At 51.0% G+C, this 13,533-nt stretch overlaps 1 protein-coding gene across 1 annotated transcript in view; it reads right to left on the bottom strand.

The window, feature by feature from the left end:
* The window catches only part of LOC115117105 (F-actin-uncapping protein LRRC16A-like), a 186,090-nt gene that overhangs the window by 52,827 nt on the left and 119,730 nt on the right, over positions 1-13,533 (bottom strand). The window contains exons 22-25 of the mRNA XM_065027134.1: positions 6,872-6,965; positions 5,466-5,564; positions 2,390-2,518; positions 799-930 (exon numbers count right to left, since the gene is read on the bottom strand). Of these exons, the coding sequence (XP_064883206.1) occupies positions 799-930; positions 2,390-2,518; positions 5,466-5,564; positions 6,872-6,965 (454 nt within the window). The remainder of the gene's footprint in view (positions 1-798; positions 931-2,389; positions 2,519-5,465; positions 5,565-6,871; positions 6,966-13,533) is intronic.

Consider the following 13,533-nt stretch of genomic DNA (forward strand, 5'->3'; position numbering starts at 1 on the left):
CCCTGTTCAGAGCAGTATCCTGGCATCACCCTGTTCAGAGCAGTATCCTGGCATCACCCTGTTCAGAGCAGTATCCTCACCCTGGCATCCTGGCATCACCTGTTCAGAGCAGTATCCTGGCATCACCCTGTTCAGAGCAGTATCCTGGCATCACCCTGTTCAGAGCAGTATCCTGGCATCACCCTGTTCAGAGCCATCACCCTGTTCAGAGCAGTATCCTGGCATCACCCTGTTCAGAGCAGTATCCTGGCATCACCCTGTTCAGAGCAGTATCCTGGCATCACCCTGTTCAGAGCAGTATCCTGGCATCACCCTGTTCAGAGCAGTATCCTGGCATCACCCTGTTCAGAGCAGTATCCTGGCATCACCCTGTTCAGAGCAGTATCCTGGCATCACCCTGTTCAGAGCAGTATCCTGGCATCATATTCTAGTCTAATTTATAGACAGGTGTCTTTTTTTTACACACTTTTTCTCCCCAATTTCGATCTTGTCTCATCGCTGCAACTCCCCAACGGGCTCGGGAGGCGAAGGTGGAGTCATGCGTCCTCTGAAACATGACCCGCCAAACCGCGCTTCTTCTTAACATCCGCCCTCTTAACCCGGAGGCTAGCCGCCGGTTGTGATACAGCCCGGGATCGAACCCGGGTCTGTAGTGACGCCTCTAGCTCTGGAAGGCAGTGTCTTAGACCGCTGCGCCACTCGGGAGGCCCCTCATCAACATTTTGACCCATCATCAGTTTTCTTCAAACACTGACTTCCTTGACTTTTTGTGCCTGTTTAAAACCATGGCCCCCCTACCTGTAGCTGTTCATCCATGACCCTGGCCACCTCTCCAGCCATGGACTCCAGTTTCTCCTGGATGGGTCCTATTGACTGACCGTTGACCTCTTCTCTGGACGCTGCTCCCAGGTGGTACAGGTTAGGAAGCAGCTGGGGAGAGGAGAGGAGGAAGAAAGGGGAGAGGGGGAGGAGGAGGAGGAGGAGGAAGAGGAGGAGAGGAGGAAGAGAGGGGAGAGGAGAGAGGGGAGAGGAGGGGAGAGGAGGAAGAGAGGAGGAGGAGAGGGGAGAGGAGGAGGAGAGGAGGAGGAGAGGAGGAAGAGAGGGGAGAGGAGGAGGAGGGGAGAGGGGGGAGAGGAGGAGAGGAGGGAGAGAGGAAGAGAGGGGAGAGGAGGAAGAGAGGGGAGAGGGGAGGAGGAGAGGGGAGAGGAGGGGAGAGGGGGAGGAGAAGAGGAGGAAGAGAGGGGAGAGGAGGAGAGGGGAGAGGGGAGAGGAGGAAAAGAGGAGGACAGGAGGAGGAGAGGCCAGGTGGAGGAGAGGAGGAGAGAGGGGAGAGGAGGAGAGGAAGAGAGGGAAGAGGAGGAGAGGGGAGAGGAGGAAAATAGGAGGACAGGAGGAAGAGAGGGGAGAGGAGGACAGGAGGAGGAGAGGCCAGGTGGAAGAGAGGAGGAAGAGAGGGGAGAGGAGGACAGGTGGAGGATAGGACAGGTGGAGGAGAGGAGGAAGAGAGGGGAGAGGAGGGGAGAGGAGGAGAGGACGGGTGGAGGAGGACAGGAATAGGAGAGGACAGGAGGAGAGGAGGAAGAGAGGGGAGAGGAGGACAGGAGGAAGAGAGGGGAGAGGAAGAGAGGAAGAGGGGAAGAGGAGGAAAAGAGGAGGACAGGAGGAGGAGAGGACAGGTGGAGGAGAGGAGGAAGAGAGGGAGAGGGGGACAGGAGGAGGATAGGACAGGTGGGGGAGAGGAGGACAGGAGGAGGAGGAGAGGACGGGTGGAGGAGAGGAGGACAGGAGTAGGAGAGGACAGGAGGAGGAGAGGAGGAAGAGAGGGGAGATGAGGACAGGAGGAGGAGAGGACAGGAGGAGGAGGAGAGGACAGGAGGAGGAGAGGAGGAGGAAAGGAGAGGAGGGGAGAGGAGGAGGAGGAGGAGGAGGAGGAGGAAGAGGAGGAGAGGAGGACAGGAGGAAGAGAGGGGAGATGAAGAGAGGGAAGAGGAGGAGAGGGGAGAGGAGGAAAAGAGGAGGACAGGAGGAGGAGAGGACAGGTGGAGGAGAGGACAGGTGGAGGAGAGGAGGAAGAGAGGGGAGAGGGGGACAGGAGGAGGATAGGACAGGTGGGGGAGAGGAGGACAGGAGGAGGAGGAGAGGACGGGTGGAGGAGAGGAGGACAGGAGTAGGAGAGGACAGGAGGAGGAGAGGAGGAAGAGAGGGGAGATTAGGACAGGGGGAAAGGAGAGGACAGGAGAAGGAGAGGAGGAAGAGGAGGAGGAGGAGAGGACAGGAGGAGGAGAGGAGGAGGAGAGGAGAAAAGGGTTCGAAAAAGGGTTGTAACATTCAAAATGTTGGATTATGGGTTAGATCTTAACTAAATGCCCAGAGTAAAATGACCAGTCACCGTTTTGGAGTTCCTGGCATCCTTCATCAGGTTTTCGGCCGTCTTGACGTCGTCTAAGACCACGTCTGTCTCTGAGTTCCTCAGGGAGTTGAGATGGTCCTGGACTTTCACACAGATCCTGTCAATCATCTGAAGAAGAAGAAGAGTGTGAGACAGGAACAAAGCAGTTATCTGTCTAGCAGTGAAACCTAATACAGACAATCTGAGAGGAATAGTAGACTGGACTTCAGAGCATCTTGAGGACAAACTTGAATCATCTTCAGATGACAATACCATCTCTTCACGCTCCTCTCAAATGACAGGAAATACAAACCGTCACACATCTACACCATGAAATGAATCACTAAGAATCATGTTTTACAGTCGTCTCAAATAAAACTGTGAAGGACCTCGGCGTTACTCTGGACCCTGATCTCTCTTTTGAAGAACATATCAAGACCATTTTGAGGACAGCTTTTTTCCATCTACGTAACATTGCAAAAATCAGAAACTTTCTGTCCAAAAATGATGCAGAAAAATTAATCCATGCTTTTGTCACTTCTAGGTTAGACTACTGCAATGCTCTACTTTCCGGTTACCCGGATAAAGCACTAAATAAACTTCAGTTAGTGCTGAATACGGCTGCTAGAATCCTGACTAGAACCAAAAAATTTGATCATATTACTCCAGTGCTAGCCTCTCTACACTGGCTTCCTGTCAAAGCAAGGGCTGATTTCAAGGTTTTACTGCTAACCTACAAAGCATTACATGGGCTTGCTCCTACCTATCCCTCTGATTTGGTCCTGCCGTACATACCTACACGTACGCTACGGTCACAAGACGCAGGCCTGCTTACTGTCCCTAGAATTTCTCAGCAAACAGCTGGAGGCAGGGCTTTCTCCTATAGAGCTCCATTTTTATGGAACGGTCTGCCTACCCATGTCAGAGACGCAAACTCGGTCTCAACCTTTAAGTCTTTACTGAAGACTCATCTCTTCAGTGGGTCATATGATTGAGTGTAGTCTGGCCCAGGAGTGGGAAGGTGAACGGAAAGGCTCTGGAGCAACGAACCGCCTTTGCTGTCTCTGCCTGGCCGGTTGCCCTCTTTCCACTGGGATTCTCTGCCTCTAACCCTGTTACGGGGGCTGAGTCACTGGCTTACTGGGGCTCTCTCATGCCGTCCCTGGGGGGGGTGCGTCACCTGAGTGGGTTGGTTCACTGTTGTGGTCATCCTGTCTGGGTTGGCGCCCCCCCCTTGGGTTGTGCCGTGGTGGAGATCTTTGTGGGCTATACTCAGCCTTGTCTCAGGATGGTAAGTTGGTGGTTGAAGATATCCCTCTAGTGGTGTGGGGGCTGTGCTTTGGCAAAGTGGGTGGGGTTATATCCTTCCTGTTTGGCCCTGTCCGGGGGTGTCCTCGGATGGGGCCACAGTGTCTCCTGACCCCTCCTGTCTCAGCCTCCAGTATTTATGCTGCAGTAGTTTATGTGTCGGGGGGCTGGGGTCAGTTTGTTATATCTGGAGTACTTCTCCTGTCCTATTCGGTGTCCTGTGTGAATCTAAGTGTGCGTTCTCTAATTCTCTCCTTCTCTCTTTCTTTCTCTCTCTCGGAAGACCTGAGCCCTAGGACCATGCCCCAGGACTACCTGACATGATGACTCCTTGCTGTCCCCAGTCCACCTGGCCATGCTGCTGTTCCAGTTTCAACTGACCTGAGCCCTAGGACCATGCCCCAGGACTACCTGACATGATGCTGACCCCGTGTCGCTGACCCCCGTGTTGCTGACCCACGTGTTGCTGACCCCCGTGTTGCTGACCCCTGTGTTACTGACCCCCGTGTTACTGACCCCTGTGCTACTGACCCCCCCGTGTTACTGACCCCTGTGTTACTGACCCCCGTGTTACTGACCCCCATGTTGCTGACCCCTGTGTTACTGACCCCCGTGTTACTGACCCCTGTGTTACTGACCCCGTGTTACTGACCCCCATGTTACTGACCCCTGTGTTACTGACCCCCCGTGTTACTGACCCCTGTGTTAATGACCCCCATGTTACTGACCCTGTGCTACTGACCCCCCGTGTTACTGACCCCCATGTTACTGACCCCTGTGCTACTGACCCCCCGTGTTACTGACCCCCATGTTACTGACCCCTGTGCTACTGACCCCCGTGTTACTGACCCCCGTGTTGCTGACCCCTGTGCTACTGACCCCCCGTGTTACTGACCCCTGTTGCTGACCCCTGTGCTACTGACCCCCGTGTTACTGACCCCTGTGTTACTGACCCCCGTGTTACTGACCCCTGTGTTACTGACCCCCATGTTACTGACCCCTGTGCTACTGACCCCCGTGTCACTGACCCCGTGTTACTGACCCCTGTGTTACTGACCCATGTGCTACTGACCCCCCGTGTTACTGACCCCTGTGTTACTGACCCCTGTGTTACTGACCCCCGTGTTACTGACCCCTGTGTTACTGACCCCCATGTTACTGACCCTGTGCTACTGACCCCCGTGTTACTGACCCCTGTGTTACTGACCCCGTGTTGCTGACCCCGTGTTACTGACCCCTGTGTTACTGACCCCGTGTTACTGACCCCTGTGTTACTGACCCCCATGTTACTGACCCCTGTGCTACTGACCCCCCCCCTGTGTTACTGACCCCTGTGTTACTGACCCCCATGTGCTGACCCCTGACCCCCCCCCATGTTACTGACCCCTGTGTTACTGACCCCTGTGTTACTGACCCCTGTGTTACTGACCCCCGTGTTACTGACCCCTGTGTTACTGACCCCCATGCTACTGACCCCTGTGCTACTGACCCCCCGTGTTACTGACCCTGTGTTACTGACCCCGTGTTGCTGACCCCGTGTTACTGACCCCTGTGTTACTGACCCCCGTGTTACTGACCCCTGTGTTACTGACCCCCATGTTACTGACCCCTGTGCTACTGACCCCCCGTGTTACTGACCCCTGTGTTACTGACCCCCGTGTTGCTGACCCCCGTGTTACTGACCCCCCATGTTGCTGACCCCGGTTTTACCTCTGCGGCTGTATTTAGATGGTACTGTGTTTTTAAATACTGTTGAGCGGTGTGTCACCTGCTGAGTGGTGGTGGTAACGATGCCCTGTTGGAGGCGGTAGGCCTGCTCCTGGAGGTATTGACGAGTCTCATGGTTCCGGAACAGGTAGTTCTCGATCTGAAGAGAGCAGAGAGCATTACTCTGTCAGCCATTTGTCAAAGCAATGATATCCAAGTAGCAAAATGGTTATAAATCATAGATTTTGTTATTGTATTTGTGTGTGAGGTGAATATTTTTGTTAGAATTGTTTTTGTACCCAGACTACACAACAAATCTCAATTGGAAAAATAATCATATTGATTGATAGTTCAACCAGGTCCTCAGAGGTTTGAAGAGTCTGACTCACCTTCAGTCTTCTCTGGGCTTTAAGAGTCTGACTCACCTTCAATCTTCTCTGGGCTTTAAGAGTCTGACTCACCTTCTGTCTTCTCTGGGCTTTAAGAGACTGACTCACCTTGAGCAGGGCATCCTCAGTCTTCTCTGGGCTTTAAGAGACTGACTCACCTTGAGCAGGGCATCCTCAGTCTTCTCTGGGCTGGCTTTAAGAGACTGACTCACCTTGAGCACTGACTCACCTTGAGCACTGACTCACCTTGAGCAGGGCATCCTCAGTCTTCTCTGGGCTTTAAGAGACTGACTCACCTTGAGCAGGGCATCCTCAGTCTTCTCTGGGCTTTAAGAGACTGACTCACCTTGAGCAGGGCATCCTCAGTCTTCTCTGGGCTTTAAGAGACTGACTCACCTTGAGCAGGGCATCCTCAGTCTTCTCTGGGCTTTAAGAGACTGACTCACCTTGAGCAGGGCATCCTCAGTCTTCTCTGGGCTGGCTTTAAGAGACTGACTCACCTTGAGCAGGGCATCCTCAGTCTTCTCTGGGCTTTAAGAGACTGACTCACCTTGAGCAGGGCATCCTCAGTCTTCTCTGGGCTTTAAGAGACTGACTCACCTTGAGCAGGGCATCCTCAGTCTTCTCTGGGCTTTAAGAGACTGACTCACCTTGAGCAGGGCATCCTCAGTCTTCTCTGGGCTTTAAGAGACTGACTCACCTTGAGCAGGGCATCCTCAGTCTTCTCTGGGCTGGCTTTAAGAGACTGACTCACCTTGAGCAGGGCATCCTCAGTCTTCTCTGGGCTGGCTTTAAGAGACTGACTCACCTTGAGCAGGGCATCCTCAGTCTTCTCTGGGCTGGCTTTAAGAGACTGACTCACCTTGAGCAGGGCATCCTCAGTCTTCTCTGGGCTGGCTTTAAGAGACTGACTCACCTTGAGCAGGGCATCCTCAGTCTTCTCTGGGCTGGCTTTAAGAGACTGACTCACCTTGAGCAGGGCATCCTCAGTCTTCTCTGGGCTGGCTTTAAGAGACTGACTCACCTTGAGCAGGGCATCCTCAGTCTTCTCTGGGCTGGCTTTAAGAGACTGACTCACCTTGAGCAGGGCATCCTCAGTCTTCTCTGGGCTGGCTTTGAGAGCCTGAGACGCATCGATGATGGGGATAGGCATGAACCGGATGGTGAAGTTTCTGTCAAGGAGATGGACGGTCTCATAAATTTAGCATAGTTTAAACACATAGTATAATGTATAGTATAATACAAGGTTTAGGGTTAAGGTTAGAATTAGGGTTAGGTTTTGGGGCTAAGGTTTAGGGAAAATATGACTGAATTTTGTGTCCCTACAAGGTTAGTTGTACAAGATTGTCTGTCTGTGTGTGTGTGTGTGTGTGTGTGTGTGTGTGTGTGTGTGTGTGTGGGCCCAGCCCCTGGCTGCTGACAGAGAGAAGAGCAGGTCTGAAACAAGCCATTTCATCTCCTAATTGATTGTGACTTGACATCGTTAAGTGAGGTTACTGATCCTCTGCAGTTGGAAAGTCAGCCCAGAATAGTACATTAATAATGAGAGAGAGAGAGAGAGAGAGAGAGAGAGAGAGAGAGAGAGAGAGAGAAGAGAGAGAGAGAGAGAGAAAGAGAGAGAGAAAAAGTGAGAGAGAAAAGAGAGAGAGAGAGAGAGAGAAAAAGAGAGAGAGACAGATGGAGAGACAGAGAGAGATGGAGAGACAGAGAGAGAGAGAGAGACAGAGACAGAGAGAGAGACAGAGAGAGACAGAGAGAGAAAAAGAGAGAGAGACAGAGAGAGATGGAGAGACAGAGAGAGAGAGAGAGAGAGATGGAGAGACAGAGAGAGAGAGAGAGAGACAGAGAGAGAGAGAGAGAGAGAGAGAGACAGAGAGAAGTCTGGGACTGAACTGATTGAGTGTCTGTCCCTCAGGTGAAACAGCTCCACGGTAGATTCATTCTTCATCTGTAGTCAGAAAGGCCTCAGTGTGTCACTAAAGGGAATAGTTAATGACTGAACCTTACAGAGACTCAGGGACGACCAGCTCCTACGATACTTGATCTAACACACTCCTCTACATAACTGGAACCGCCTTCAAACACGGCTCATCTGGGACAACTAGAATATACATCCACTCACTATAGGGGCTTTGATCAACAGTCTCACAACAAGCCAACGCTCCGAAAACATCTTGGGATTGAAAAAAAAAAGAGCTGTAAAAAGCAACAGTCGCTTTGAAAATCTCTTTTGTATTTATCGAGATGCAGCTTTACGTCTCCGAGGGACAGGAAGGAAGGAACTGGCCCAATATGTTCAGTCAGACCGACCTGACGTGTCACTATTCCTCAGTGAAATCACAGCCAGAGCAGGTAGCAGGTACCTAAAGATGGCCACTTCTCTAGTAGTTTACCTAAAGATGGCCACTTCTCTAGTAGTTTACCTAAAGATGGCCACTTCTCTAGTAGTTTACCTAAAGATGGCCACTTCTCTAGTAGTTTACCTAAAGATGGCCACTTCTCTAGTAGTTTACCTAAAGATGGCCACTTCTATAGTAGACCCAGGGTGTTTACCTAAAGATGGCCACTTCTCTAGTAGTTTACCTAAAGATGGCCACTTCTATAGTAGACCCAGGGTGTTTACCTAAAGATGGCCACTTCTCTAGTAGTTTACCTAAAGATGGCCACTTCTATAGTAGACCCAGGGTGTTTACCTAAAGATGGCCACTTCTCTAGTAGTTTACCTAAAGATGGCCACTTCTCTAGTAGTTTACATAAAGATGGCCACTTCTATAGTAGACCCAGGGTGTTTACCTAAAGATGGCCACTTCTCTAGTAGTTTACCTAAAGATGGCCACTTCTATAGTAGACCCAGGGTGTTTACCTAAAGATGGCCACTTCTCTAGTAGTTTACCTAAAGATGGCCACTTCTATAGTAAACCCAGGGTGTTTACCTAAAGATGGCCACTTCTCTAGTAGTTTACCTAAAGATGGCCAGTTATCTAGTAGACCCAGGGTGTTTACCTAAAGATGGCCACTTCTATAGTAGACCCAGGGTGTTTACCTAAAGATGGCCACTTCTCTAGTAAACCCAGGGTGTTAACCTAAAGATGGCCACTTCTCTAGTAGTTTACCTAAAGATGGCCACTTCTCTAATAAACCCAGGGTGTTTACCTAAAGATGGCCACTTCTCTAGTAAACACAGGGTGTTTACCTAAAGATGGTCACTTCTCTAGTAAACCCAGGGTGTTAACCTAAAGATGGCCACTTCTCTAGTAGTTTACCTAAAGATGGCCACTTCTATAGTAGACCCAGGGTGTTTACCTAAAGATGGCCACCTATCTAGTAGTCCCAGGGTGATTACATAAAGATGGCCACTTCTCTAGTAAACCCAGGGTGTTAACCTAAAGATGGCCACTTCTCTAGTAGTTTACCTAAAGATGGCCACTTCTCTAATAAACCCATGGTGTTTACCTAAAGATGGCCACTTCTCTAGTAAACCCAGGGTGTTTACCTAAAGATGGCCACTTCTCTAGTAAACCCAGGGTGTTTCCCTAAAGATGGCCACTTCTCTAGTAAACACAGGGTGTTTACCTAAAGATGGCCACTTCTCTAGTAAACCCAGGGTGTTTACCTAAAGATGGCCACTTCTCTAGTAGTTTACCTAAAGATGGCCACTTCTCTAGTAGTTTACCTAAAGATGGCCACTTCTCTAGTAGACCCAGGGTGTTTACCTAAAGATGGCCACTTCTCTAGTAGTTTACCTAAAGATGGCCACTTCTATAGTAGACCCAGTGTGTTTACCTAAAGATGGCCACTTCTCTAGTAGTTTACCTAAAGATGGCCACTTCTATAGTAGACCCAGGGTGTTTACCTAAAGATGGCCACTTCTCTAGTAGTTTACCTAAAGATGGCCACTTCTATAGTAGTTTACCTAAAGATGGCCACTTCTATAGTAGACCCAGGGTGTTTACCTAAAGATGGCCAGTTATCTAGTAGACCCAGGGTGTTTACCTAAAGATGGCCACTTCTATAGTAGACCCGGGGTGTTTACCTAAAGATAGCCAGTTATCTAGTAAACCCAGGGTGTTTACCTAAAGATGGCCAGTTATCTAGTAGACCCAGGGTGTTTACCTAAAGATGGCCACTTCTCTAGTAGACCCAGGGTGTTTACCTAAAGATAGCCAGTTATCTCTTAGCTATAGGCCCTCTTCCCTGGACTCTATGTAAACTGGAAACCATATATCCTGAGGATGCATTTATGGTAACTGACAGTGAGGTGAAGAAGGCGTAACAGCGCCTCTTCAACCTCAGGAGGCTGAAGAAATGTGACTTGTCACCCAAAATCCTGACAAACTTTTACGGATGCACAATCGAGAGAATCCTGTCGGGCTGTATCACAGCCTGGTACGGCAACTGCACCGCCCTCAACCGTAAGGCTCTCCAGAGGGTAGGGAGGTCTGCACAACGCATCACCAAGAGCAAACTACCTGCTCTCCAGGACACCTACAGCACCCGATGTCACAGGAAGGCCAAAAAGATCATCATGGACAACAACCACCCGAGCCACTGCCTGTTCACCCCGCTATCATCCAGAAGGCGAGGTCAGTACAGGTGCATCATAGCTGGGACCGAGAGACTGAAAAACAGCTTCTATCTCAAGGCCATCAGACTGCTAAACAGCCATCACTAGCACAGAGAGGCTTGCTGCCTACATTGAGACCCAATCACTGGCCACTTTAATAAATGGATCACTAGTCACTCTAAACAATGGCACTTTAAATAATGGCACTTTAATAATGGCACTTTAATAATGTTTAATGTTTACATATCTTACATCACATGTATATACTGTATTTTATACCATCTATTGCACCTTGCCTATGCCGCTCGACCATCGCTCATCCATATACTTACATGTACATATTCTCATTCACCCCTTTGGATTTGTGTGTATTGTTGTTGTGGAATTGTGAGATTACTTGTTATATATTACTGTACTGTCGGAACTAGAAGCACAAGCATTTCACTACACTCACATTAACATCTGCTAACCATGTGTATGTGACGGTCTCTCTCCCTCTCTCCCCCTCCTCTCTCCCTCCCCATCTCTCCCCTTCTCTCTCCCTCTCCATCTCTCCCCACTCTCCCTCTCTCTCTCCATATCTCCCCTTCTCTCTCCCTCTCCCCACTCTCCCTCTCCATATCTCCCATTCCCTCTCTCCATCTCTTCCCTTCTCTCTCCCCATCTCTCCTCTCCTCTCTCCATCTCTCCCCTTGTCTCTCCCTCTCCCCTTTCTCCCTCTCCTCTCTTCATCTCTTCCTTCTCTCTCCCGCTCCCCTTTCTCTCTCCATCTCTCTCCCCCATCTCTCCTCTCCATCTCTTCCTTCTCTCTCCCCCATCTCTCCATCTCTTCCTTCTCTCTCCCCCCATCTCTCCTCTCCTCTCTCCATCTCTTCCTTCTCTCTCCCTCTTCCCTTCTCTCCTCCATCTCTCCTCTCCTCTCTCCATCTCTTCCTTCTCTCTCCCTCTTCCCTTCTCTCTCCATCTCTCTTCTCTCCCCATCTCTCTCTCCTCTCTCCATCTCTTCCTTCTCTCTCCCTCTTCCCTTCTCTCTCCCCTCTCTCTCCCCATCTCTCCTCTCCTCTCTCAATCTCTTCCTTCTCTCTCCCTCTTCCCTTCTCTCTCCCCATCTCTCTCCCCATCTCTCCTCTCCTTCCTCTTCCTTCTCTCTCCCTCTTCCTTCTCTCTCCCTTCTCTTCCTTCTCTCTCCCTCTCCCCTCTCTCTCTCCCCATCTCTCCTCCTCTTCCTTCTCTCTCCCTCTTCCCTTCTCTCTCCCTCTTCCCTTCTCTCTCCCCATCTCTCATCTCCTCTCTTCTCTCTCCCCCATCTCTCCTCTCCTCTCTCCATCTCTTCCTTCTCTCTCCCTCTTCCCTTCTCTCTCCCCCATCTCTCCTCTCCTCTCTCCATCTCTTCCTTCTCTCTCCCTCTTCCCTTCTCTCCCCCTCTTCCCTCTCTCTTCTCCTCTCTCCATCTCTTCCTTCTCTCTCCCTCTTCCTTCTCTCTCCCTCTCTCTCTCTCCCCCATCTCTCCTCCTCTTCCTTCTCTCTCCCTCTTCCCTTCTCTCCCCATCTCTTCCTTCTCTCTCCCTCTTCCCTTCTCTCTCCCCATCTCTTCCTTCTCTCTCCCTCTTCCCTTCTCTCTCCCCATCTCTCCTCTCCTCATCTCTTCCTTCTCTCTCCCTCTTCCCTTCTCTCTCCCCATCTCTCCTCTCCTCATCTCTTCCTTCTCTCTCCCTCTTCCCTTCTCTCTCCCCATCTCTCCTCATCTCTTCCTTCTCTCTCCCTCTTCCCTTCTCTCTCCCCTCTCTCCCCCCATCTCTCCTCTCCTCTCTCCATCTCTTCCTTCTCTCTCTCTCTCCCCATCTCTCCTCTCCTCATCTCTTCCTTCTCTCTCCCTCTTCCCTTCTCTCTCCCCTCTCTCTCCTCATCTCTTCCTTCTCTCTCCCTCTTCCCTTCTCTCTCCCCTCTCTCTCCCCCCATCTCTCCTCTCCTCTTTCCATCTCTTCCTTCCCTCTCCCCCATCTCTCCTCTCTTCTCTCTCCCTCTCCCCTTTCCCCCTCTCCATCTCTTCCTTCTCTCTCCATCTCTTCCTTCTCTCACCCTCTCCTCTCCTCTCTTCCCATCTCTCCTCTCCTCATCTCTTCCTTCTCTCTCCCTCTTCCCTTCTCTCTCCCCTCTCTCTCCCCCATCTCTCCTCTCTTCTCTCTCCCTCTCCCCTTTCTCCCTCTCCTCTCTCCATCTCTTCCTTCTCTCACCCTCTCCCCTCTCTCTCCCCATCTCTCTCCCCTCTCCTCTCCACCATGTGTACCACAGGGTCCACATCCATCCTCATCACAAAGCAAATGACAAATCACCAGCCTCCCAGATTCCTCACAGGGCGCTAGTTAAGCATCCAGCCAGCCAACGTTTATTGTTATGCAGCAATTACAGAATGTAGATTCTATTTAAATGAGGATGAAACAAAGAAAATGCCCAGACACTCATGACTGAGTGGATCCTAATATCATTCAGCTCTAAATTCATAGACAGCCAATCACATGGTGCCCTGTCTGGTGCTTGTCTGCCATTCCTCCTCTCCCCCACCCTCTCTCTTCTCTCTCCCCCACCCTCTCTCTTCTCTCTCCCCCACCCTCTCTCTTCCTTTCCTATTTCTCTCCTGCTGCACCCTGCACTCTCTCTTTTCCTCCCCCCTCCTCTACCTCTCTCTCTCTCTGCTAACCTCCTCTCTACCCCCCATTCAACCCTCCCTCTCTCCCCCTCTCCCCCTCTACCTCTCTGCTAACCTCCTCTCTACCCCCCATTCAACCCTCCCTCTCTCCCCCTCCACCCTGTCTGTGCATCCAGGGATGAACAGCAGGCCCAGAGCCAAGCAGAGCAGAGAGGTACACAATAACCACACTGTTTTCTCTCCTCACCACAGCAGCCTGCTGTATCATCATTTGTATTCTGGAAGTGTTTCTGGTCATAATAATTCACCACAGTAGTGGTTAGAGTGGAGGGGCGGCAGGTAACCTAGTGGTTAGAGTGGAGGGGCGGCAGGTAACCTATTGGTTAGAGTGGAGGGGCGGCAGGTAGCCTAGTGGTTAGAGTGTAGGGACGGCAGGTAGCCTAGTGGTTAGAGTGTAGGGACGGCAGGTAGCCTAGTGGTTAGAGTGGAGGGACGGCAGGTAACCTAGTGGTTAGAGTGGAGGGGCGGC

The sequence above is a fragment of the Oncorhynchus nerka genome, linkage group LG14 (assembly GCF_034236695.1).
Source record: "Oncorhynchus nerka isolate Pitt River linkage group LG14, Oner_Uvic_2.0, whole genome shotgun sequence".
Classification (NCBI taxonomy): Eukaryota; Metazoa; Chordata; class Actinopteri; order Salmoniformes; family Salmonidae; genus Oncorhynchus; species Oncorhynchus nerka.